This window comes from Mastigoproctus giganteus, chromosome 14, assembly GCF_048544385.1.
Source record: "Mastigoproctus giganteus isolate SK-2022 chromosome 14, ASM4854438v1, whole genome shotgun sequence".
In the NCBI taxonomy this organism is placed as follows: Eukaryota; Metazoa; Arthropoda; class Arachnida; order Uropygi; family Thelyphonidae; genus Mastigoproctus; species Mastigoproctus giganteus.
The window spans coordinates 16,850,165-16,877,262 of NC_143588.1; the positions used below are offsets into that span (position 1 = coordinate 16,850,165).

Here is a 27,098-nt window from a genome sequence, read left to right on the forward strand (position 1 = left end):
AAGGAACAGGCAGATGGCTTAACAGAATGACTACAAAATTAAGATGAATTTTGCAAAACTCTTGTTACAGCGATTAAAGACACGAAAGTTTTACAACGTTAATCACCCTTTTGAGAATATTTATAGAGAAAATGGAAGGACTTTAGCTTACTACAACAAGAAGTTAACGCTGATCCAGGAATGGGCTTCGGTAAAATGGATCTTAAATATCACGTACTTTGTACATGTAGTAAGCACATAACGAATAGAAAATATCTTTTAATTTTCGAAATATCCAGGTTCTCCTTTCTTCTTGTCACTAAAGTCACTGACGTAATTATGGGGTAGGATTAAACTCTTTACTGGACACTTTGTGGCTGTCCAGGGATTCGACTCAGGTTGCATCATTTAAGGAGATTAAAGGGAAATTTCCTCAGAAATTTCAGTTGGTTGTAAAATACTACAGGCACGTAGTTGAAAACCTTACCGCAGGCGCGTGGTAAGGTTTTCTGTGTAGAGGCAGTGAAGAAATTTTTTATTTCAAACATGGGAAGATGAAGAATAATCTGAGTGCTCTAAAATTACATTCCAATTTAACTATAATAAATTGCTATTATTTTCACAGTCCATTATAAGACTCTCTGATTTACTGAAGACGAATACCATCTCTGTTGGATAGTGCTTAAGCACTATCCAACAGAGATGGTATTCGTCTTCAGCAATTTCTTATAGTTAAATTGGAATGTAATTTTCCAAATGGATAGTGCTTGGATAGTTGGATAGTGCTTAAGCACTATCCAACTTTCCAAGTGCACTATCCAACTATCCAAGCACTATCCATTTGGAAAGTCCGAAAAAAAACCGTTACTGGGGGAGGATGAAAATGATGGGCAATTATATTTTAAGAATTTAAAATATAAGTCAAGGATAGATTTACAGATAGATTTCGCATGGCGAGTAGGTTATTATTGCAGTACCCCAGTAAACAGTATCAGAGTTTGTGGGTTTTATACAGAAATAGGAAAGGTTCATTGCATACTTTACTACTGTCTATTCGTACAAGATATATAGAATAATTAATAGACTTCTGGGAATAAAACGGCTTACATTAGAGGAGATAATTCATTTAGTTAGTAAACTGGTCTCTTGTAATTTTTTAATTTTTGTAATCCCCTTTACAGGCGATAAAGTACCACTCCTTCCCTCCGGAGATCATAAGTAGAAAACTTGGAATGGAAGGAACAATCGAATGTCAATACATGTCAAAGGTGATATTCGACAGAAATTTGTTCTCGCAGCCAAGCATGCGGTGAGTAATGAACGACAACGATGCGAACATGGTTTGTTTGTTTTTTGGATAACGTTTTGTTTGAGTTTTTGTTAGTTATTTTACCATCTACTAACACATTGATCTAAATGGAATTCTGAAGGTTCAAGTTCTCGCTTAGTTTCCACCTGATCTAACGATCGGAAGGAAAGAGTCCATCAAGCACTTGTTCTTTTCAGTTCAAAAACAGGATTGACCGATCATCATTCTTATGAAGTACAGCAAAACGGATGTGCTGGATGTGCCCTCTCGAACTACGGATCCTTAGAACTGTCTGGCTGGATCTGTTTAATGAAATATATTTTTGTAAAAACGGCATGTTTTCCCTATGTAAGTGGTTGGCATACACCGACTTAAGTTTCGTATCGGTATTTTTTTTTTTACTGTTGTGTACTTGCTGATTGGGCAAAAAATAACTGACAGTTTTTTGAATACATTTGTGTATTCAACTAAGAGCACGCACTGGCAAAAAGAATTAGAAACATACATTCAACTGCACTCTTTGCAGTTGAATATATGTTTCTAATTCTTTTTGCTGGCCCGAATTGCAGCCAGTTCAAGTCATGGCAGGGATTCCACTAAGTGTCTGAGGGAGTCTAGCTCCAGATTTGGCCATTCTTTCATCAGGATATTATCAGCTGCAGTACTTTGGTCGGCAGAGAACTCCGAAGTCGAACAACCCTTTCCAACATATGCCAGACATTCTCAAGCGTATTCAGATCTGGAGAATTAGACGGCCAGGGAAGAATCATTGTTAATCAATGATTCTTATCACTATTGGAAACCTTCGGAATATTCCTCGAACCAATTGCACGTGGAATAGTTGCGCTGTCGCCTTGAAAAAATCCATCATCTCGCAATCCAGCTAAAAATGAAGATGAAGTTAGTCTGGTACGACAGAGAGATATTCAATGGAGGAAACAAGATCTAACGGAGTAGCGGACCTAGGCCTTACTACTATCTCTAGCCGCTTGAGTGGTGGAACACGAGACATCTCGCTTCATGAAGTTCACGCGACACTTTCAGCCTAGCGCTGGTTTTAAACAGGCTAAATCGAGACTCGTCAGACTACATGATCTACTTTTCACAGTCCAGTCTTGGCGTTGGCGGTACCACTTCCCGAAAATCGAAAAGATCACCCTATGACCGGATCGACTAAGAAGTCCTAAGAAAGCCTACAGTATGACCGGATCGACTAAGAAAGCCTACAGTATTTATCTGATACCAACTAACTTGTAATTATACTATGTGACATTTGCATATCGTATGTATCTGTTGACTCCAACTGCAAAAAGTTTCTAATTTTTTAGCTAGTGAGTGCAGTTTAACAACTCCAGACATCAATTTCGGTGATTATTGCCAACATCGATGTGAGGCCCAGTATCCCTTTAATACATAGCACTTGACAACATAATGATAATCCCATATCTGATGCTGCAATAATGGTGAATTTCCGGCTAAGTGCGAATATCTAGAGGAAACTGACAGAAAGGAATTTAAATGAATGATTCTTACCAAAGGGAATCCTTGAAAACTTCTGATATAAACTGATTAAAGTAACTCTTAGGGGCCGAGGGCTCCTTATTCGTACACCTTTATCTATCATTAACGAGAAAGCTCATAAAACGAGGATGGAAGACAAATGTTGGATTCCTAGAGTTCGATCGAGGAGACTGCAATAATTATCAAACCACTGAAACTTGATATTTTTTTTCCGAGAATGGCTAACTCAGTCACTGCTTACAAAGCCTTCAAAAGCTCCTTTCATCACTGACGGGAATAAATCACTCAACTCTGACAACGTGAAACTAACCCAGACCTCGTGAAACAGAAGGAAAGTGGAGTAGTCACTGTTCAGCGACGAAGAGTGAAAGCAGCTGTAAAAGATGGTTTGGACCAAAGTCAATTATAGCCTGGGTTCGTTTTTTTATTACGAAGTTGATGAACAGGGTGGCGAGATCCAATGTTCCTTACATTTCGACGGTACAGCTCTAAAACGGTGTTCGCAGGCCGGCCGCTAGTTAGTACACCGGACCGAACCTATTGGTAACTCTCTAGGAGGCTTCCGGATCAGCTAGTGTATAATCTTGCTACCTCTACTCTGCCAGATAGTGACTGGAGGGAGTCCGAGTAGTGTGTATGCGGGGGTCATTGTTGAGGTCGAGGATCTGGGTATATTCTTACCATTAGCATTAGCATTAGCATTAGTAGAGGCATTTGATGCAAGAAAGCAAGCTTATGCAGCATCAGCCAAAAAAAAAAAAAAAAACCCACTTCCACTTCACCCCTCTGTTCGTTCAAAATACCTGTCCAGCTGAGCCTTAAACTTATTTAGGCTATCAACCTCCACCAAAAGGGATGGCAGTCTGTTCCACCAACCGACCACCCGCTGGCTAAAGGCAAATTTCCGCACGTCTATCCTACATCTGTCTTTCCTCAATTTGAATTTATGCCCTCTCAGGTGATTTTTCTGAGCTAGAGGAAGAATCCCATCAGCATTGAGCATGCTTAAACCATTCAAGGCTTTATACACCTCTATCAGATCACCTCGCTGGTGCCTAGTCTCCAGACACTGTAATTTGCAAAACTTAAGCCTTTCCTCGTAAGAGCACCCCTTTGTTCCATTCACTAATCTTGTTGCCCTTCTCTGTACTCGTTCCAGCAGCTCTACATCCTTCTTGAAATGAGGCCTCCAGACCTGTATACAGTACTCTAGGTGTGGCCTGACCATTGCCTTATACAATGGAATAATCACCTCCTTATCCCTGCTGGAAAAATTCCTGTATATCATTGACAATACTCCATGAGCTACTCTTGCAGCCCGTCTGCACTGCTCAGAGAACTTCATATCTGCCTGCACAATCACCCCCAAGTCCCTTTCATTCTCTACCACTGTCAGTGTAGTACCACAGAGTTGATACGTTGCCCTGGGGTTGGTGTTTCCCATGTGTAGTACTTTACATTTGTCAATGTTAAACTTCATTTGCCACCTCTCAGCCCATCTGCTCAACCTTTCCAGATCCTGTTGCAGCAGTGTAGTGTCAGTAGTGTCCTTGACAACCCTACCAACCTTTGTATCATCTGCAAACTTGGACATTAAGCTTGATATACCATCATCAATATCATTTATAAATACAGAAAACAATAATGGACCCAACACTGAGCCCTGAGGGACTCCACTAATAACATTAGTCCATGATGAGCAGTGTCCATTGATTACCACTCTCTGTCTTCTCCCACTCAACCACCCCTTTATCCATAGCAGCAATTTGCCTCCAATGTCACACTGCTCCAATTTGTGTAGCAGTCTTCCATGTGCCACAGTATCAAAAGCCTTTCTAAGATCCAAGTATATAATATCAAAGTTATTCCCTGCATCCAGTTCTTTTGTGACTGCATCATAGTATCCAATCAAGCTGGTCAGGCAAGACTTCCCCTTAACAAAACCATGCTGTGTCTGAGCTATAACTGAAGTCTTGTCTAAATGATCCTGCGGTGCTTCTTTAACCAGTGCCTCCATTAATTTTCCTGGAACAGAAGTTAAGCTCACAGGTCTATAGTTACTTGTGTCAGCCTTTGATCCTCCTTTGTGAATTGGGGTCACATTTGCACATTTCCAGTCTATGGGTACCTCCCCTGAGTCCAAGGAAGCTCTCATAATTATGGCTAAGGGTTTGCTTACTTCCTTTGCTGCCTCCTTTAATATAACTGGATAGATCCCATCCACCCCGGGTGCCTTTCTTATGTTTATCTTCAACAGTTTCTCCTCCACTTTACTCCCAGTTATTTCAAGATTCTCTAGCTTACTGCTAGAGTTGAATACACCTCTGGCATTCCCCTTGCTGAATAACTCCTCATGTGTGAATGTCGATGCAAAATATTCATTTAGTTTGTTAGCTACCTGAGCAGGATCATCAACAGTTGACCCATCAATATCAAGTGGACCAATCTGATTCATCCCCTTCCTTCTAGAGTTTACATAAGTAAAGAACTCTTTGCTGTTTTTCTTTGCATCCCTTGCCAAGGATTTCTCGTAATCTGCCTTCGCCTGCCTAACCTCCTTTGTAACTTGGTTGCATATCAACTTGTATCTATCATAGGCTTCTGTGTCATGTGTTAATTTGTAAGTATCCCATGCATTTTTCTTCTCTGCCATATGCCTCATTAGTTCATCTGACATCCATTTTGGCCTAAACCTTGAACAATATTTCTTAGTTGGTATGTAAAGCCTAGTAGCTTCCAAGATATGTTCTTTGAATGCTTCCCATTTTGAATTTGCTGTTGGTAACATCATCAGTTGGTCCCACTGTATAGAATTTAAATACTGTCTCAGTCCATCGTAGTCGCCTTTACGGAAGCAATAACCCTTCCCTTTACCCCTAATGGTAGTTACCTCTTTCAGTAAATCCCACTTCAGCACACTGTGATCACTGCCACCTAGTGGTTCATTTATCTGCAGATTCTTAATGCATGAAGAATCACTGCTGATAATCAAATCAAGAGTATTCTTCCCTCTAGTTGCCTCCTGAACATGCTGATGTAGAAAACAATCATCCAATAAATCCACAAAATCCTTGCTAGTGTGTGAGTGACCAGCCCCAAATTCCAGTCAATATCTGGGAAATTAAAATCTCCCATTATAAGACTCTCTGATTTACTGGCCCACTCTATTTCCCTGTACAGTTTCTTATTATACTCATCAGAGTCATTAGGCCTATAGCACACTCCTACTCTCAATTTTGATCTCCCAATGCTTATGTCACACCAAACTGACTCAACACTGCACTGTCCAGCGATGTCGACTGGCTTCACTTCCTTGGTTTTTATGTGTTTCTTAACTAATAGCATAACCCCTCCCCCCTTCCTATCCTGTCTATCCTTTCTGTAGACGTTGTACTCCCCAAATTGCAGTTCTGCATCCCTTATATCTGTGTGACACCACTTCTCTGATATCCCAACAATATCTGCCTTTGATGTTTTGAGCAATACCTCAAATTCATCAAATTTATTTACTAAACTCCTAGCATTGGTGTACACGCAAGTATACCTGCACCTGTTTCTATTCTTAGCTACCCTAACACAACCCATGTGTTTATTTGTACCGCAATGGCTCCCAGCAGTCTCTGAAATACCATGCATCTTGTTTTTCAGGCTTCTACTCATTCTAATAGAAGTAGTGCAAGAATCTCTTTCACCTCTGCCAGTGGCTACTGTCAATCTATTGGTCTTTGTCTCCCCCCAAGCTAGCAGTTTTCCGACCCACCTAACACTGCCTCGATAGCATCAGCAAATATTCTTGCGCCCTTTCTATTTAAGTGTATCCCATCCCTGTAGAAGCAATCTCTCCTGTTAACAAGTACAGTCCAGGCTGAAAAAAATTCTACCCCTTGAGCCTTGCACAATCTTTCCAGGGCCGAATTGATCGACAAGGCTCTCATCATATACTCCCTCCTATCGTGTCTGGGCAGAATTGCAGACACTTTCAAATTCAACCCTAATTCTCGGCTTTTGTTCAACAGTGACCTGTACTTGTTAAGTAATTCTGCCGGTCTCCTACTCTTAATATTATTAGTGCCAACGTGTACAACTATATCACCTTTTGTGCCCTTAAAAGATGATATTCGCTCTACAACGTCATCAACCTTTGCCCCTGGCAGACATACCCTGGTCCTGTTCCACCTATCTTTTTTACAAAGCATGTTCCCCGTTTCCCTGACAATTGAGTCACCAACAACTACTAGTTCCTTCGGGACCAGCGCATTCTGCCTTGGGGGTTGTCTCTGTGTCACGTGATGTCCAAGTGCAAGCGCTGGCGTTGATGTGGGCAGCTGAGAGCTTGATGGGCCCCTCAGTTTAGTTCCTTCGAGGGCATCCACCCTGTCCTTCAAGCTCTCATATAGGCCCACAAGAACGCCGAGTTGTTGCCTGATATCGATACACTCCTTGCATCGCGCACACACAAGGACATCCCCCTTGGCAGTATCATGTCCCGTACCCGATTGCTCTGCAAACATCAAGCAAACAGTGCATTTTATAAGGCTGTGAGTCAGAGGACAACTGCCCCCCTCAGTTCTGCTCTGAGCCACAGCGCTTCCATTAGCTTGAGCCTTTTGCTTTGCTGCTCTGGTCTGAGTCATGATTCTATTAATTTATTAATTAATTATGTTATGTTATTAATTATGTTAAATATAATTAATTATATTACGTTTGTAATCTAAGTCGTTATATGTATTTATTTAAACGTACAATTTAACTGCTAACGAAGTTCAACTAACGCTATCTAGTACGGCATACAACTATCGTATCACAATAGCGGGAAAATTACGAACGCTAGCGGAGTTGAAACACGTGGAAACCTTTACCGATACTTTTATGCAATTACAAGGCCGAGTAAAGAATAAATACACCAAGTTAATCAGAAAATCACAAAATAATGTTATACTACTAAATTTAAATCAAAAGTTTTAGAAAAACAATAATTTCAAATCAATAAATAAGAAAAATCCACTTAGCGGCTTGGAACACGACCGTCTCTAGTTGCCTCGTCAGCAGACTCTGACCATGTGTACGCCATATCCAAAAATTTCATTACTTCATACAGCATGTCCCACCCACTTTTTCTTAATATTGAGTACATCATGAATTGTCAAACTAGTAGAGTAAGATTATCTGCGAAAGGATCTAAACCTCCCAAACACTTCCTAATTCATTTCACAAATATACGTGGTCTCAATTCTAATCTCAACGTTGTCCATTTCCATTTGCAGTCTGCCAAACCCCATGTACTTTTTCTGACAGAATCTCAGTTATCGGTTGATTCAACTACTGCTCATCTCAGTTGCCCAAATTATTCGCTGATTGATTCCTTTCGCCTCAAAGGTGGTACTTGTGCATATTGTCCGTTCCGATATTCACTGGCAGAGACTTGGTAATTTGGAACCTCCTCTTTTGCTCTGGCTTAAAATCTCTCTACCTCATTGCGTCAAATTCATTTGTTGTCTCTACTGTTCTCCCAACTCCACTAATCACTTGGAGCTGTGATTAGTGTAGTTAATGTTCACAACTCCAGCTGGCTTCCGTTTTCTAGTCACACCGACCCAGCTGGTCGAGATGCTGAGGCTTTTGCAATTACTAATGACCTTGCACAGATTGTTCATTTACCTACAAGAATACCGGACAATCCTAACCATACAGCCAACACGCTTGATCTTTTTCTCACAAACAACCCTTCTAAGTACACGGTCGAAGTGAGAGGTTCTTTAGGCACCTTTATCTCATGGCTATTCCCACCTCGTATTGTTTGGCATTACAAGAATACAAAATGGGATGACCTGCGAGATTTCTTTTCTTCTTTTCCTTGGTCGGATTACTGTTTCAAAACTTCTGATGTCAACGTTGCTCAGATCGTGTTAGTGAAATTATTCTTGCAGGAATGGAATCCTTTATCCCACACTCCTCTTTAAAATCTCGTCCTTTATCTAAACCTTGGTTTTCCAATAAATTTGATAAGGCTGTTCAAGAGAAGAACGTTGCATATCGTAATTGGCTTGTTTCTAATTCTTCAGTTTCATTTTCTGCCTACACCAAAGCTCGTAACAATTGTAAAGCAGTTATTAATCAGTCCAAACTAGAGTTTGAACAGGCTAAGAGTAGAAAACTTGCTTCTTGCCCTAATGGTAGCTGAGCATTCTGGTCTCTTGCCAAAGCTATTGGCCGCAAATTTTGCCCATCTCTGCTCCCACCTCTGTCCAAACCAGATGGTTCTGTTGTCATTTCAGCCAAGGATAAAGCTGTCCTGCTAGCATCCCATTTTTCTTCCAACTCCTGTATTAATGATCTTGGTTAAACACCTCCCACCATTCAATGCCTCCTGTGGTCTTCCGTCAGAAGGATGTCAGAAGGATTTTGACGAATCTTAATGCTAAGAAACTCCAGGTCCCGATGGCATTTCTCCACTTCTTCTCAAAACCTGTGCTCCTGAACTTACTCCTGTTTTTTGCCGCATTTTTTCACTTTTTTATTCCAAAGGTGTTTTTCCTTCTGCTTGGAAATTTGCTCATATCCAGCCAGTTCCTAAAATGGGTGACAAATCCCTCCCATCAAATTATCGTCCCATTGCAATTACTTCTGCTCTTTCTAAAGTAATGGAGAAATCGATTAACCGCCAACTCTTAAAATAACTAAAAATCTTCCATCTGATCAACGATCGCCCAGAATGGATTCTGTCATTGTTGATGCATTTGTGATATTCTGGCTTATGTTACCCATTTATGGACTAATTCAATGGAAAGGTTCGGTGAAACACATGTAGTTGCTCTTGACATCTCAAAGGCTTTCGATCGTGTTTGTCATAAAGGTCTTCTAAACAAGCTTCCATCTTATGGTTTGCCAACTGTTTTTTCTAATTGGTTATCCAGTTTTCTCTGATTGCTCACTGAGGGTGATGGTACATGACTCTGTCTTCTAACTTCTCCACTAATGCCGGTGTCCCCCAAGGTTCAGTTCTTTCCCTCACTCTTTTCCTCTTGTATATTAATGACCTTCTTCCATTGATTAGAAATCCTATCCACAGTTTTGCCGATGATAGCACATTGCATTCTACTTTGCACTTTGAGAAACCTTGTCCTGCTCAATCAGCTTCAACTTCTCGAAAATCTGCTACCCATTCCTTAAATGCCGATCTCCAGGTAATTCTCCAGTGGGGCAAAGACAACTTTGTTGATTTCAATTCTTCTAAAACACAGTCTTCTCTTATATCTCGCAAAAAGGATTCTTCTGCTCCTATGCTTATCTTTTGTGACAGTCCGATTTCTACGAAAAATGATATATCTCTTTTGGGGATTACTCTGACTTCTAATCTCTCTTGGCACAAGCACATTACAAATATTGCTTCCTCTGCATCTAAAAAACTTGGTTTTGTCTTTCACTCTCGGCCTTACTTTTCTTCTAAACAGCTGTTCACTCTTTAAAAATCGCAAATCCGCCCTACCATGGAATATTGTTCCCGCAACTGGGGTGGTTCCCCCAAAACTTCTCTGTCTTCTCGATTCCATTCAGAAGAGGGCAGTTAGGTTAATTAATGATTCATCTCTAACATAGTCTCTCCACTCACTGTCTCATAGACGTTCTGTTTCTGCTGCATGCCTCTTCTACAGATACTTCCATGGGCACTGTTCTTCTGAATTGGCTTCTATAATTCCCGCTCTCTCTTTCAGAATAGTCCGAACACGTGCTGTAACCAGCCAACATCCATTTACTGTCCAACTTCAAACTCACAGAACCAACTTTTCATCTTCGTCGTTTATTCATTCAACTGCCGTTTTTTTGGAACAACCTTCCTTCATACGTATTTCCTGAAAATTACAGTGTACAGAAGTCCAATGTCGACAAATATCTTCTTTCGTCTTCTCAACCTCCCAGCTAATCACAGTACTATAGGTTCTAATACCTCTCGTGTTTGGGGTTTACATAATAAAAAAAAAAAAAAAAAAAAAAAAAAAAAAAAGTCATTAAAAGTAAAATGACATAACTAAAATAACTGGGAATCATTTCTGAAACTAATAAAATATTCAATGTTTGCCTGCAGTAACAAGCTTTGTTTCATTAAAATATTCTTGTACAGAAATCTCATTACAGAATGATCACACAACTAGCCTGCAGCAAGGTGACTGCACACCTGCAGAATTATGTAATTTCTAATCATGTTTGCTTTTGCCCTTAATAGGAAACTATTTTTTGCATATAGTTTAGGGGATAATAAACTGCAAATAATAAACCACAGAACCGTAGAAAACTGGCCCCTCGTCGCCCGAAGTGTGACCTTTGCCGTAAATCGCATTGTAGAGCAGCCAGCGAGGAATAAGAGAACGTTGTAGTCTTTCTAAAATTCGTAAAAGGTAAGATTCGCAAAAGGTATTATTCGTAAAAATTCGCGACGCATGAAATAAAGATGATTTACTTTCTCTATCCATGGTCCCGAACAAGATATAAGGCATCCAGACCATTTTCGCATCTTCCAGCTGAGTGAAGAAAGACGACTGCGATATTCCTAACCGTTAATATTTCTTTTGAAAAATCCCAGACAGCTAAAAGGACTTTTCAAACTTCTGAAAAGACTGGAGTGACAAGGAAGGAAGTCGCGTGTATCCGGACAAAAAGAGAAAAATATTGAATTCGTAGTCCCGGTGTGAGCTGAAACTTTAATCAAGGATATTATTGGGTTTCGATATAACTTAAATACGTTGGTGATGTAGAGGGCTGAGTAGGGGCAGTAAACCTTATAAGTTTTTCTTTATTTATGTACGTACATTAAAGTGCATTGGAGTTATTCCAGTTATCCCTTTAGAGCAGAAATAAAAAAATAATAATAATAAAAAAACGGGCTAAATGCTACTTGTATAAATATACGGAAATTCAAAAGGAGCTGTATTTTTCGTTCGGCGTCACTTCAAGACCAAGGAATTCATTCAGTGCTTGGAAAAATAGCAAGAATTGAATGAAAGCGTGGTCTTGAAGTTTTTATTAGTAATTATAACATCAATACGATTGCAATTTCTTAAAACCCGCTGGGAATATCAGCAACTTTAGATTTTCCAATTACCTGCTTGATGCATATTGCAAATCACTGGCAAAGACAATGAGATTGTATTAAGACCATAAATTAAGTACCAAAGACGAGAACTGGTGTACTAATTCTTTTAAAATCGGCCGTGTTTCTCGGTAACCGCTTTCACAGATGGTGAATTACAACGAAAATGACTCATAAGTTCACGCCTGTCTTCGTCTTGAGAAGGTTGTTTTGTTAATTAAACTTAAGCTTACTGCGGTGTATAACCTGCAAACGAATGACTCCCTTTATATATTATCTCTCCATTGGCAGCAGCGGATGCACAACACACACTAACTTGAATTACTGTATATCCAGGGTGTGGAATTAGCACTTGGCTTCAACGCGAAATACAAACTTGGAAATAAAACGGCTTATCGAACGGGAATTGGAAATACGGTTAATTAGTACCCGTAAGCAACACGCAAGTAGGCGTGCGGTGCAATTTCCATAAAGCAGCCATTAAAATGGTTCCATATATGGTAATCATTCGCCTAACTTATTGTAAATCACTAAATCAGCAGAATTCTTTTCTTCTTCAGTCAACACCGACCGATATTATTCGGTATATGTAACATTATTGAACTTTTAGCATTAAAGGCCACAATAACGTTATAGATCCAATTTACATAAAAGAATTAAGTTCTGTTGTCTGTGGATATCGTTGAATATTAAAATAGCATCTAAGACAGAACAAGCATCAAATGCTATTAGCGAGTCAAAAATATATAAGTAGACGAAGTATATTCGTGCATATTATCAGTTGCTTACTGAGTGGTAGTTTGCCTGATATTTTCAAGAACACTCTCACGAAATTTGTCTGGCCGTTTCAGAAACGGTTAAGCGGAAAGTTTGTAGACGTTGCTATCTTTCTTAAAATAGTAAGGCCATTTGGAAGACATCTGAAAGCTACTTCTATCCTTCCCCCTTTCCACCGTTCTTACACACTCAGTCACCATATTTAGTCTACTTTTATATTCTTAGTGAGTTAAAAATAAGATCTTTGTTTCCTTTTTGAAATGAGCCCTGAGTGTTTCCGGGGCACTCCGTACAAAAGATAATTGAAATTGAATTACTTCATCGTTAAAAGGGACCTGGATTGTGTCTTTTCTGTAATGAATCCGAAGCCTTCTCTGTATACAAAACACTCGCAACAGTTAATGATATAATAATAATAATAATAAATAATAAATTTTCATTTATTGCAACTACAGCAAGCCCATCACAGCACTAGGCTAGGGGCATAAATTCAGTACAAAGGAGACAAATATATATATACAGTATATAAAAATTACATAGGATATTCTATATATACATTAACAACGAATGTGAATTATAATGATCAAAAATATATATTGCAGAACATCACATTTGGCTCTCGGATGCTGGCAGTTGTTTGTATTTCTCGGTTTCTCGGTTACTGGGTTGCAGGCAGGCAGTTGTTTGTATTTCTCATAATTTGTTTGGAAATGAGACTCCTGTAGGCTTCAGAGTTGAGCAACCTCTTACAATCAATGTTGTGATAATTTATGAGGTGAAGGGATGCATTGGGGAACATCCTGTCCATTTGTTTTAGTATGGAGAGTTTGGATTTGAATTGGTGTTGGTTTCTTGAGTTTTCTCTGTTAGTGGGAGCTATTATGTTGACTAGGTTTGGTGAACTGGATGCAGAAGTAATTAACTTTGCAAGAAGCATGACTCCAGACTCGTTGATCATCTGTTGCAGAGGCTTTGTTTTTAAGTTTTTATAAAGCTCTTGCCTGGATATTGTACGGGGAAAACGAAGTTTATTGTTCAGCCATCTAAGAACCCAATACTCTAACGCAAGAAATTTTTTTACGGTAACTTGAGGAGCACCAGACCAGATTTCGGAGGCATAAGACAGAATGGGAAAAATGCATCTCTGAACATGGTTAATGACTGTTTTTTTATCTTGAATCGCCGCCGTTTCTTGCTTGATCAGCCATCTTGATTTTTGAATTTTTTTAGCAATATATACATAGTGAGAATTAAATGAAAGATTTTTGTCAAAAACAACTCCTAGGTCTTCATGAGCAAATACGTTGAGAATTGAAACATTTGCAATTTTAATTTCTATGTGGTTTGGTTGTTTCTGTAAGGAATAAGTTATTTGAGCAGATTTGTTTGTATTTATAGTCAGATTGAGATTCTTCAGATACTTGATGATTCTGCACATCTGTAAATTCGCATCATGGCTAACCTTGGAAACGTCATCACAAGATTTGGAAATAGTAAACAACTTTAAATCATCGGCATAAGCCAGCAGATTTGGATTTTCTTGTAGGAGTGATTGTAGAGATGCTGAAAATATAACACTGGAGAGAACACCTCCTTGAGGAACGCCTGTTGCGGTTGTGACGAGAATATTATCAGTATTAGTGGGGAAGATGAGATTTCTATGATTTAGGCTGTACTGAAGATAGGATATAACCATTGTGTCAATGAGGAAATGATTTTTCAGTATTTCGATGGCTTTCTTGTGATCAATGTTGTCGAAAGCACCTTTGATGTCTAAGTAAAAGACATCGCATTGTGCTTTATCCTGAAACGCAGTTTGGATGCGCACAATGGTGTTAGCTAGGCTTGTTGTTGTTGTGGAGCGCCCTGTAGGACCAAAACGCATGTTGTCGGGTGCATTAGCGAAGATCGCATCCCGAAGATATGGCAGCATGATCTTATCAATAATCTTAGCGATTATTGACGATACAGCAATTGGACGATAGCTTATATGGTTATTATTACTAGCCTGTTTTGGAATCAGGGTAATTCTAAAAGTCTTCCATAATCTTGGAAGGAATGGCTGGGAGATGCAACTGGAAATAATATGAACTAGAGAATCAATGATGATTGCACTGGACAATTTAATAATAAAACTAGGGATGCCGTCAGGGCCTTCACTACTGTCAATTCGTAGTTTGTTAATAATTTTCTGAACTGTATTCTTGTTTACAAGTTGGTTGATTAGCAGGGCTTGATTAGGATGCATTTCATGTTGAACGCTATTTGCGTGTTTATAAGAATTGAATTCTTTAAATTTGTTTCGCATATCTTCATTGCAGATGTCAAAATTGCATGTTTCCATATTTAATTTTATCCATTCCAAAGTCTGGTCATGCTGCAAGGTAGCTCTTGTTTTTGAAGAAAGTGCTCTTTTATTATGCTTGAGCCTGAACGTTAAGCAATTTTTGTACGCCTGAATTTTTTTTGAGCTGAAACAGTGCTCTGCTCTTTTTATACTTCATGTATGTTGATGAAGTGCCGTACTTCTTCCACTGCCTGTGGCATTTTTGTTTTCTTTTAAAGTATAGTTTTAGATGAGATTTGAACCACGGTTTGGATTGAGAAGAAAGTCTTACAAATTTGGATGCATGTGAATACATATCTGACCTAAATCACAGCCGAAATCATGAGAACTGATGGACTATAGTAGCAAAAAGTGACTAAAACGAGATGCTATCCTAAAATGTTCGGAGAATGATCACGTTACAATAATATCGCCAATAGTACACAGGTTTCAGTTTAGTTGTGATGATGAAGTATGATTTCTTACTTTGCATTTGATAAGAACAAGTATAATGTACACATTACGTTCTAATTACAAGGAAACTTATCTAAATAGCTTTTTTGCTTCAGAATATATTTAATATGTACATTAAAAACGTGTTTGTTTTTACGAATAACCTATTCTCAACTTCACGTAAAAGTGATATTTATAGACGTCTGTGTATATTTGTACAAAGTTGTCTTTCATGCATCCTTAATGAAATTGTTTATTCAAAGTCATCAAAGTGGAATCGGTTCGGGCTTTGGGAAGAAAGCCATCTACATAATCTAATAATGCACAATCTTAGTTTCTAAGAACTCACACACACCATGGAGATGTGCATTGTGGAACTACTTCGTAATAAGTACTAGCACTTTCTTCCTCTTTAATATAAGAGCTCAGTACAAAGCTGTTCAATAATTAATTTAGAACGTTCGTCATAATGATTTAGTGAGTACACTTGGGAATTGAACACGCCTCGGATATTAACAGAAAATACTGGAAGTCTCAATTCAAACAGGTGACAAAGCGTGCGAGTACCGACATTTTATCAGGTATGGCCATCAATGGATTCAAAAGTACGGTGCTTACGGGTACCTAAAGAATAGATTTATTTAATTCTTAAAAAATCCTAGCTTATGATTCCAGACGAAAATTTAGATTAAGCCTCCACTAAGATTTAATGGAAATTATCGTAAGTGCCCTTGACACCTGTTTGTGAATACAGTAAAACGTCAGTTATCTGGGGCTCAATTATCCGTAGGATCGGATTAACCGTGGTCCTCTATATGTATGTAGTTTTATTTTTAACAATCATTTAAAGAATATTATTTATCTGTGCGAGTAGATTCTTAAAGTACATACAGGAAATCCCTTTCGCGTCTCTCGTTTTGCCACCTGGTAAATCATGTCAGATGTTTTTACACCCGCAGATGCGAAGTCCAGTGTCCTGAAACACCTGCTGCATTTCTAACGCCAAATGACATACAAATGTAACCTATTCGCATTTGTCTACTAAACATTGCTAAAGCTTATTCCTGTGCTTGCCGTGTGTTGTGCTTACGTAACATTTATCTCGCATTTCAATCCCTAAAAATGTCAGGTAAACGAAAACGAGTTGTTTTAACAATGGAAAAGGAACTGGAAATTATTAAAAGATGTGAAAAAGGTGAAAGTGTTTTAAAGCTTACAGACGAATTTGGAATTGGCCAGCAAACTGTACGGGACATCATTAAAAATTAGCCCAATATAGGTAAATTTGTTTCTAAATGTAACCCATTTGTTTACGAAAATTCCTCAAAGGTGCAACAAATTAACAACTTGGAAGTCAGATAAAGTGATTTTTACAACAAAGAGCTGGAGGAATGAAGGAACTCCAATATCTGGACCAATGATTTTAAGCAAGGCAAAATATTGTTTTGATAAATTATAAATGCCTGGAACACCTACATTTTTCATCTGGTTGGTTGAAACGATTTAAAGACAGGCATCGCATAAGAGAGAATCAGAGATACAGTGTGAAAAGCTCAATGCAGATAACGTGGGAGCAACTTTATTCTGTGATGAATTAGAGCAAACGCTTCAGGGGATGACAAATTAAAATCTCCTAGAAGTTTAAAGGACACGACTAATATTACAACAGATTATTATAATCACCGATCTGGATGACTAGGGATATATTCGAAAAGTGGTGGACAGATAAATTCGTTCCTCACGTTAAAAAATTTATGTCTTGTAAAGGTCTCCCCCCACAGAGAAATTCTGTGCTCCATCCCATCCTCCATTGGAAAAACTATTTGCAGAAAATGGCGATATTGTCGCCATTTATCTTCCGCCCAACGTAACACCACTAGTATGGACCAGGGGATGATTGAGAGCATGAAACGATTGTATAAAAAGACCTTGATGATGGACTTTATCACGGAAGAAAATAATCCTCTTTTATTTTGGAAGTCACTAACAATTAAAGATGCTATCTATAACATTTCTACTGCATGGGTGGAAGTTAAAAGCGAAACAAATAAAATCGTTCAAAAAAAAATATTGCCCGATGACTTTGTAATCGCGAAAATAACTTGGAAGTGGGAGACTCAAATAACACTGTAGAAATCGTTCCTGATATTTTAAACTTCAATATTCTGAAGAATGCGAAGACTTCGACTAGGCAAGTGTTAATCAATGGTTAAATATAGACAAAAATGAACCCGGCTACGAAAAAATGACCAACGATGACTTAATGCAAAGTGTGCAAGAACCTGACAAGAACCTACCGCAGGACCTGACGAGGACGACGATGAGGAACTGCAGCCAGCTTACAAAGTAAGTTGTAATGAAGCCCTAACAGTTGCAGAAACATTACTTAAATTTGTGGAAAGTGAGGATGATATAGATTATACTGAAATTTCACAAATTCGTAAACACAAAAAAAAAATAAAAGAAAAAAAATAATGCTCCAAAAAAGTAATAAATAATCAAAAATCAAAGACTTGCTATCTGAATGAATAATATATTATTATTGTTGTTATATACATGTATCATCTTATGTTTTTATGTGTTTTGGAAGTTATTTAAACAAATAAAAACGTAATTTTGATTTATCCGGGCTCTAGCGTACCCGAATTACCACAGATAATCGACGTTTTACTGAACCACTAAACACACCACCTGAGATACTGATGAACGATGTGGTGCCGCCTAGTATTTTTGCTAAGCATATAAAAGAATTTTATTCTAAACGAGTCTGATGATAAAAAATGAAAACAATTTTACGTTTATGAAAAATCTAACAATGTTTGTTCTTACAGAACTGATGTCATGATGAGCTTATTAGTCCCCTAGCTAATCTGTCCTAAACTAATGCTAACGGTCGGGAAAATCTAGGTCTTGATTTCTGACAATAAAAATATAATTAATTCTTATTTTTTTAAAAAAACCAGTTGTATAATTATGTTTCTTTTCCATATCGAAAGTGTGCTACTTTCAAAAGTTGCGCACATCCCAAGTAGAACACGTTAACTATTCCTGGGTTTATTAAAAGAGGTTTGGGACACCACCCGAAATATGTGAACAATATGCCATGGTAGGGAGGAGATCTGTACAAGGTTAGCAACTGTTTAGAAGTGAGCGAAAGAGAAAACCTGGCTGTTTAGATGAAGACAGTAAGGCGGAGAGCGAAAGAGAAAGCTCGATTTGCATCATCTTTATTTTTAAAACCATACAGTTGATGAAATTATTTTTTTTTAGTGACACAGGAGCACCCAATATATTTTTTTAAATAATCTGTTTGAATAATTCTTGTATGTCAGCATTAATTTGATTGCTGGATTCATATTGTAAAAAAAAGCAATAAACTGAATAAATAATAATAGTAATATTCGAACATTCTTTATTTTGATTATCTTAATCAACCCAAATTTACACTCTTACCATCGCCCCAAGTTAGCGGAGCTGAACTAACTTTCAGGTGCCACCATTCACAGGATACGTACATAACCCTCAAGGTAAGAATTGCGCCACCAGTCTCATTTCCAATATCACCCCTAGTACCGCTTTGCTTAACTGAAATAAACAGCATCACCACGAACATTTCCGTTAATTCAAGAACATATTAATAAATATGTAAATGAACAAGTTCATGACCATCTTAATTAATTCTTGACCAGATTTGCCTTCAATACGCGAAGTACAGCGAGGGAAGAGTACGAAGACTGCCGCTTGAAGACTGTCACAATTTTATCGCCATTCTCCACCCCTCCGCCAGCGTACTGACCAAACTAAGGGGCCCAATCCTGTAAGTCAATAAATCACACTATGGGAACGTTCCCTCAATCTGATACCGAATCTCATCTGATTTCTTATAATAAAATGTACGCACGCGGGGAGTCTCATTAGAATGCATTGACCATCCGGTTTCCTCCAATGACCACAACTGCTTTGTCAGAGCGACAGCCGTATCTGTATCAGCTCTATCCCCCCTCCTGATAATTCCTGTCTACCAGATGTAAAGCCTTTTATGGTGCACCCGGTCTCTAATTTCCAATATCACATCACCTCTGGTTGGACCACAGTGAATGTCCAGGTGGGCACAACTGCTCCAATGAGGCTACAATCATACAACAGAACATTATGTTCTGACGAACATGTGATTATGCAACGTGAAACCAGAGATTCTGCAAATATTCTGCTACTTTTTTTAACATTAGTTTTTCGTTTTATTTTTACGAATGTATCTCGTGCAGCCAAAGGTTATCCAATGAGAAGTCTGTTGAATCACAAGGTTCATGTTGCACAATTAGTCCAGTCGCTGAATTTCCAAAAGAGGACTTCGAGGCCAGCACAGTGATAACATTCAGTGGCTATCCCAGAGAGGGGATTAACGTGGACTGCAGCCTTTTGATACAAATAAGTGGATTTTTTACTGCTCCACATCCATGGACCACTAATGGTGTCACAATGTTTCTAAAGCTTAAAAGTACACGAATTTTGGACAGAGTGAGTTCCTTTTGTTGTCTGGGAATCATTGACATGTGTGTGGAGCAGTAAGTTCATGCGACTGTACTTTGTACTTAGTGTTACGGACAAAAAAAAAAAAAAAAAAAAAACGACTGAACTCCAGATTATGGGTGTCACCGCCTTGCGGGCATGACCAAATTCGGGACGGATTCAAGCAAAAAAAAGTGTGGGTTTTTTAATAGACTTTCATTTTTGGCTAGTGAAAAAAATGGCTGTTAGTTTACGCCAGTAACTCGGGACAGATTCAGGCAAAAGAAGCCACTTCCACTGGAAGTGTACCCATAATCTGGAGTATAACCAAAAAAAAACTGTCATATTAGGACCACCCGAGAATAAACTAAATTGCGTTTTTCTCTGGTCGGGTATGCCTTTACGCTTAAACATGAGGCGCCTCGGTAGTCAGGTGGGCAGGAGCAGTAGTGCGTAGCACACGCGTCTTGATTAGACCGGGGTTCGAGCCCGTGACCACCAAATACGGAGGATGCGGAAAGGTCAGGGAATGACCACCGCATATCCCCGGAGCAATATTGTCTTAGTTGCTTAGGAGCAATATGGACTTAGTCAATATGGTCTTAGTTACACACGGCCCCGCATATATTTCCCCGCCCAAAGATAACACAACTGATGACTTTTCCAAACATCTGATCAACAAGCTCCCATGGTTCAGCGACATCTGTTTTTAGGAGGATCCTTCAACTTGCCTCCTGCCCTTTCTGTCCCCAAATTAAAACTCATTGGCTTTAGCTTCATTAATCAACGACCAACGGGCCAGAATCATTTTAGAAATATTTTTTCGCGCAATCATTAAAATCAAACAAATTGAAATCTAACATTTTTATGCACATCTCAGGTTATTTATTTTTAAAAATATCGCAGGTTATATTCAATTCTGATTAAATTTCGTACCAATAATTATATAAAAATAATTAATCGAAACATTAACTAAATAATCAAAATATTATTGTTTAAGAAAAAAAAATGGAACGCGCCTGAAATGTAATGCGTACATTAACAGAATTCATTATTAATTCTTTCTATTAATAAATGAATTAATTTTACTTTTTTTTTAATACTGTGTTTCGATTATGCACCTTAAGTGGGAGGGTGCATAATCGAACAAAATACAAAAGATAATGCATAAAAAGTTTTTAAAAAGTTTAAAGCCAGCTTCTGCTTTGCTGAGTGAGTTTTCAGATGGCGATTTTCATTATCCCCAATGAGGATTACTTCGTTTGCATGTCTGCTCTCTTAAAATTCTTGCTTTTTTTTTATTTTCCCGGATTCTCAATACTTATTTCACTTATAAGCTATTAATTATTTAAATAAAAATTAAAAATGCCTTAATGGGCTCACTTACCACAAAAAACTGCAAAATATAAAAAACAAAAAAACTTCAGAACTTTAAATGCGACGGGATAGTCAAAACTGGTAACTTCAAATGAAATTGTAAAACACAAAGACTCTTTTGGTTAAACTCCATTCGTTAAGCGGTGCGAATGTGCGCATGCACGTGCAAAATTTGATGGGAATTGGACGCTTCATTTAAGATAAGGGGACTAGGAGAAATGGTATACCCAAAACACCTGCCATACAAGCGGAAGTGCTGAAGAACCAGGTTTTAACTTTCAGATTTCGATGGCAGTAAACCAACAGTGTTGTGTTCTTAAAGAATTTATTAAGTATTTTTAACAGTGTACGTAATTACATAACTAACACAAATTATAATTGTAATATTATTACAAAAAAGGAATAGTGAAAAATTTTTAGTTATCATCCCTCACCTTGAGTTTTCCACGTCCGCAATTTATTTCGATATTTTTAAGAAACGTGATCGCTTTGGGAGATTAAAATACTACTTTGATTACATATTTTTATTCTCCCTTTTTTTTTAAATTGTTATTCATACAATACAGGAAAAATCTTTTTTGTTTTTTCTCTTCATGAAAAAGAAAAGAGAATGCTTTACATTAATTCAGTAATGATTACTGTATATAATCTTCTTTCATAAAAACTCGTGTGTTCATTTAGCTAAAATGATTTATTTATTTCTCTTTTCAGGGTGGTCTGTGAAGACTATCTTCGTAGATGATCGATATTGTAAAACATTTTGCATTTGTACAGGCTTTCTCTTTATGTGCCGTGTACTACCTGTCATTTGGACACAGTTATTAACAAAATACAACCTATTTTCCTTGTAAATATGGAAGACGAAACATCACCTAACATATTTCTAACTCAAATATTGCATTTCTCCGAGGATATCAACGGAACTAACTTCTCGCTGGCACTTACGCTGTTGCCAAATGCCTCCGAGATAAAATTTTTAATGAACGTGACTAAGGATATGCCGTTGAAGTATGCCCTTCCGCTATTCGGCTACATCATGCCTTTTCTGCTTGTCATCACCATCGTAGCAAACACTCTGATTGTGGTTGTGCTTTCTCAGCGACATATGAGGACCCCAACGAACCTCGTACTCTTAGCCATGGCGATCTGTGATCTTTTGACTCTACTCTTTCCAGCGCCGTGGTACTTTTATATGTACACACTTGGAAATCATGCAAAGATTCTCTACCCGCCAGCAGCTTGCTATGCTTATCACTGCATGATAGAAATAATTCCTTCATTTTTCCACACTGCTTCCATCTGGTTGACCCTTGTGTTAGCTATTCAACGATACATCTACGTTTGCCATCCCACCGTAGCGCGAACGTGGTGTACAGTACCACGAGTTATACGTGCAATTTGTTGGGTTTGTATCTTTTCTCTCGTGCATCAGTCAACCAGGTTTTTTGACCGAGTCTTCGAGTCCGTGCAGTTCCGGTGGCAAAACGGAATCCATTGGGGTTGTCAGCCTATGACTGCTCGCTGGGTAGGTGAAACAGTGACCGAAAATATCTATTACACCTTGTACTACGGCTTCCGGATTCTGTTCGTTCATGTAGTCCCATGTACTGCTCTCGTGGTGTTGAACCTTCTCCTGTTTCGGGCACTGAAAGAAGCTCAACGCAAACGGGAGAAACTGTTCAAAGAGAATCGAAAAAGTGAATGTAAGAAACTTCGGGACAGCAACTGTACCACTTTAATGCTGATTGTTGTTGTGACGGTGTTCTTGGCAGTGGAAATCCCCATGGCTGTTACAACCTTACTCCACGTTACCCAAAATGCCCTCGATCTCAGTATTGCAAATTATGACGATCTGAATGCGACCATTTTGTTTACTAATTTCTTCATCATGCTTAGTTATCCTGTTAATTTTGCTATATATTGTGGCATGAGCAGGCAGTTTCGAGAAACATTCAAAGACCTTTTCATGATGGGAAATCTTGTAAGTAGAAGAGAAGGCTCTTCGAGGTATTCCTTGGTGAATGGACCACGCACGTCCACAAATGAAACTGTTCTCTAGTCACTTCTCCCTGTTAGCAGAGAAACAAAGCTGAAGAGTAACAGGTAATGGTAGCTTTATAAAATATGTGTACAGTAATGCTGTACTAACACCACTGACAAGTAGACTCAAAAAGCCAAACACTGCATTACTGCGAACTAAGTGATAATATTACTCAAAATCAGGATGAATTTTCAAGCGACAGCGTCTATTCGTTTCAGTGTTCTGTTCTTTAACAAGTTTTAGTTGTCCCAGATTATTTTGTTTTGCTTGTAGCCTGCTTTTATCATAATAGAATATCAAACAAAACTTCCCTGTGTAACATAAGTAATGTGTATGTATGAGTAATAAATGGTTCTTTCGATACTGCTTGGACATTATTAATTAATCAATATAGATTTTTAAAAGAAAAGAATTTACGAGAATTTTATTAATAGAAACAGTCAGGATTAAGTTATAATGAGAAATATCATTTTCTTAAGTGTATTTTAAAATGTTTATTTATGCTAATTTTTAACTACACCGTTTCTAAATGGTTAAATAGAATTCATGTGAATACATATTACAGATGTATTCAGTGATTTATTTTATGTTGCAATATTTAAAACAGCACAAATTAACAAATGCATTTCTAGAAATATTATCTTTTTAAAGATGAAATGCAGAAGGCATAATTATATATGGGTTTTAAATAATTAGCTATATAAGATCGGTGTAGAAACCCCATAGTTTACCCATAAATTTAAACTACGTATGTAGTGTAAAAGGCATCGTATTAATTGTATTTCACATTGTGGCTGCCTTCACAACGTATTGCACTACTTTGAATAAGTAACGCTGCTCTAGTAGAGAAGACTACTGTTATTTATTCTCAGCGAATACCACCACCCAGACGGCACCGTTTCAAAGCTGTTGACCTATCATCGGTGGGTGGGCAGGTACCCTGGTAATGCAACATGCCATCCCACCGATGATGGGTGAACGGCTTTGAAACGGTACCGTCTGGGTGGTGGTATCCGCTGAGAATAAATAACAGTAGTCTTCTCTACTAGAGAAGCGTTGCTTATTGGAGGCTTGAAGTGGTGAAACCCATGTTTAGTCTCTAAAGCAAAGTTTCCGGCATCCCCCCCCCCCTCATACTTCTCCTTCAACCCATGCACGGTACTAAGTACTATAGGTTTTGATACCTTTCGTGTTTGGGGTTTTCATTAAAAAAAAAAAAAAAGTAGTGCAATACGTTGTGAAGGCAGCCACAATATGAGATACAATTAAAACGATGTCTTTTACAGTGCATACGTAGTTTAAATTTATGGGTAAACTATAGGGTTTCTACACCGACATTATATAAATATCATAGATATGGCACCGTGAAAAGGGGAAACACAATATAGATAGATTACGATTTATTATACAGAATAAGATATTACGTCTTATTCTATCTTATTTTGTGCAGAAAAGTGCAGTATATACATTAAGTGGCCCTTTAGCCCTCCAGAACAGTTGAGGGTTCAACGTGAGATGGCTCAATGAAATATCGAAAGCGTGCTATACGGTTGCTGGTCCATCTTGAGTCAACTGCTTACCACTGTCATTAGAAATTAGATGGAAGCGGATCTCCACTCTGAAGGATCGTTCACTCTCCCCCCCCCCCCACCACCACCACCATTCATAGGTGCTCAAACGGATCGAAATCGAAATCATCACAGTAAGCTAAAGTCATTCTCACGTTCCTGGAGCCAATTTTGTAGACAGGTCTAACAAGTCCAATGGGACTCGTTAGACAAGGCAAGTTTTTGTAATCCGCCACTATCCAATGTTGACGTTCCTAATCCAGCTATAATCGGGTTTTTTTCCTAACAGGAGTGGAACCTTGTTCGTTAATCGGTTTAGATATCCCATCCATGACAAAGTATGACGAGTTGAGAGGTTCTAAAATGTTTGCTACTGTTGAATTGGGTTGTTATTTGACTGACTGTTGCCTTTTTGTTACCCTGAATGTCTTGTCAGCCTCCGTTGATCTCTCGCATCAACGAGGTGTTTCAACCACATGATTTCTGTTGGCTGGATGTTATTTTGGTTATTGGACCAATCTCGATAATTCGGTTATGGTACTAAATTAAAAACTATGGATTTCCTCCCTCCTATATGTGGCATACTGAGGGGCAACTTTATTAGGTGCACAACCCTTTTCATGAAATGGAGCAATCCTTCAATAATACATCACTTGTTCATACCGTGCAAAGAAATAAAACGCCTTCGAAATGCATACAGATTATCCTACCATATATGCAAATATTCTACGAAATACGCAAAACCTCTAAAAAAGAATCAACAATTGGCTAACCAGAGATTCATTTCAAGCGCGTGTGCCGAGCGACAAGCACACGAAAAGCTTACTCCAGCGGTTCCTAAACTGTGTTCCCCAGGGCGCCGCGGGATATTTTAAATTTTCGAGGGAAACACAGTGATACTCGACATCTGTCGGACCCCGCGCTAACTACTAGCTCGAGGTAGTTCACGGTTTCAACATTATCACAGTATCAGTATTACTTATTAAGTTAAACAACTTAATAAGTTGTCTAACTTAAGTTAAGGGCCAACTTAATAAACGGAACTTAGATATTTCTTTTGGCATAGGGGCGCCGTGAACCGAGAAAGTTTGGGAACCTCTGGCTTACTCCATTTCAGAGGGGAATGACAGTCAGATGTATGTTGGGAAAATGTGTGTGCATGCTTACTGTTCGATGATTAAACATTTCCAAGCTGACAACTGACAGTATTCTTTAGAAATGGAAGTGCAGATTCCATGAAACAGGTAGGAGCAAGATATTAGTATTACCCCAGGGGCTCACATCTGGTGAGTATGGGCTTGGCACACCCAGGGTCCTGAGCTGGATATCATCATTCGTCTTTTTCTTGGTGATTCCCTTCTACTTCTGATTCTTGTTTTCTCTCTCTCTCTCTCTCTCTCTCTCGCTCTCTCTCAGGGTAATTCAGAAATTTTTTTTAGCTGGTGCAGCATAAGCCTCAGGCTTCCTTGCGCCGTATGCTAATAATAATAATAATAATTAGTAACAGAAAATTATACAAAAAAAAACAAGCTGATACGTCATCGACAAAAAAAGAAACTCTTCTGATTTAACCCATTCATCCCTCTTATAACTTGTCTAGTTCTTCCTTAAATGTATTCAAACTATCCACTTCAACAACAGAAGGAAGTTTATTCCAGCAATCATCTACCTGCTGGTTGAAGGCAAACATCCGCAATCTGTTTTGTATCCTTCATCAATTTGAATTTATGCCCCCTCGCGTGCAGCCTTAGCAAGAGGAAGAATCCAACAGCATTTGAGCTTACACAGTCCATTCAAAACCTTAAACATCAGAATCAGATCATGTCGCAGGTGCTAATTTCCAGACGCTGCAACTTGAAGAAATGAAGCCTTTCTTGGTAAGAGCACTCATTTGTCCCGCTCACCAATCTCGTTACCCTTCTCTGTACCCATTTCAGCAGCTCTACATCCTTCCTAAAGTGAAGCCTCTATACCGGTATGCAGTATTCAATATGTGGCCCAACTATTGCCTTATACAATGGGAAAAACAATCTATCCTTGCCAGCAAAATTCTTGTATAACACTGAAAAAACCCCATGAGCTGTCCTGGCAACCTGTCTGCACAATTATCCTGTCTTTCTCATTTTCAAATACCCTGATAGTATTTGAAAATG

At 38.5% G+C, this 27,098-nt stretch overlaps 1 protein-coding gene across 1 annotated transcript; it reads left to right on the forward strand.

Moving 5' to 3' along the window:
- The first annotated feature begins 22,069 nt into the window (after positions 1 to 22,069).
- On the forward strand, positions 22,070 to 23,499 carry LOC150074995 (sex peptide receptor-like). Its single transcript, XM_090388626.1, has one exon. It carries the CDS (start codon positions 22,190 to 22,192, stop codon positions 23,393 to 23,395), a length of 1,206 nt encoding a protein of 401 aa, XP_090244752.1. The 5' UTR covers positions 22,070 to 22,189; the 3' UTR covers positions 23,396 to 23,499.
- Positions 23,500 to 27,098: the final 3,599 nt, after the last annotated feature.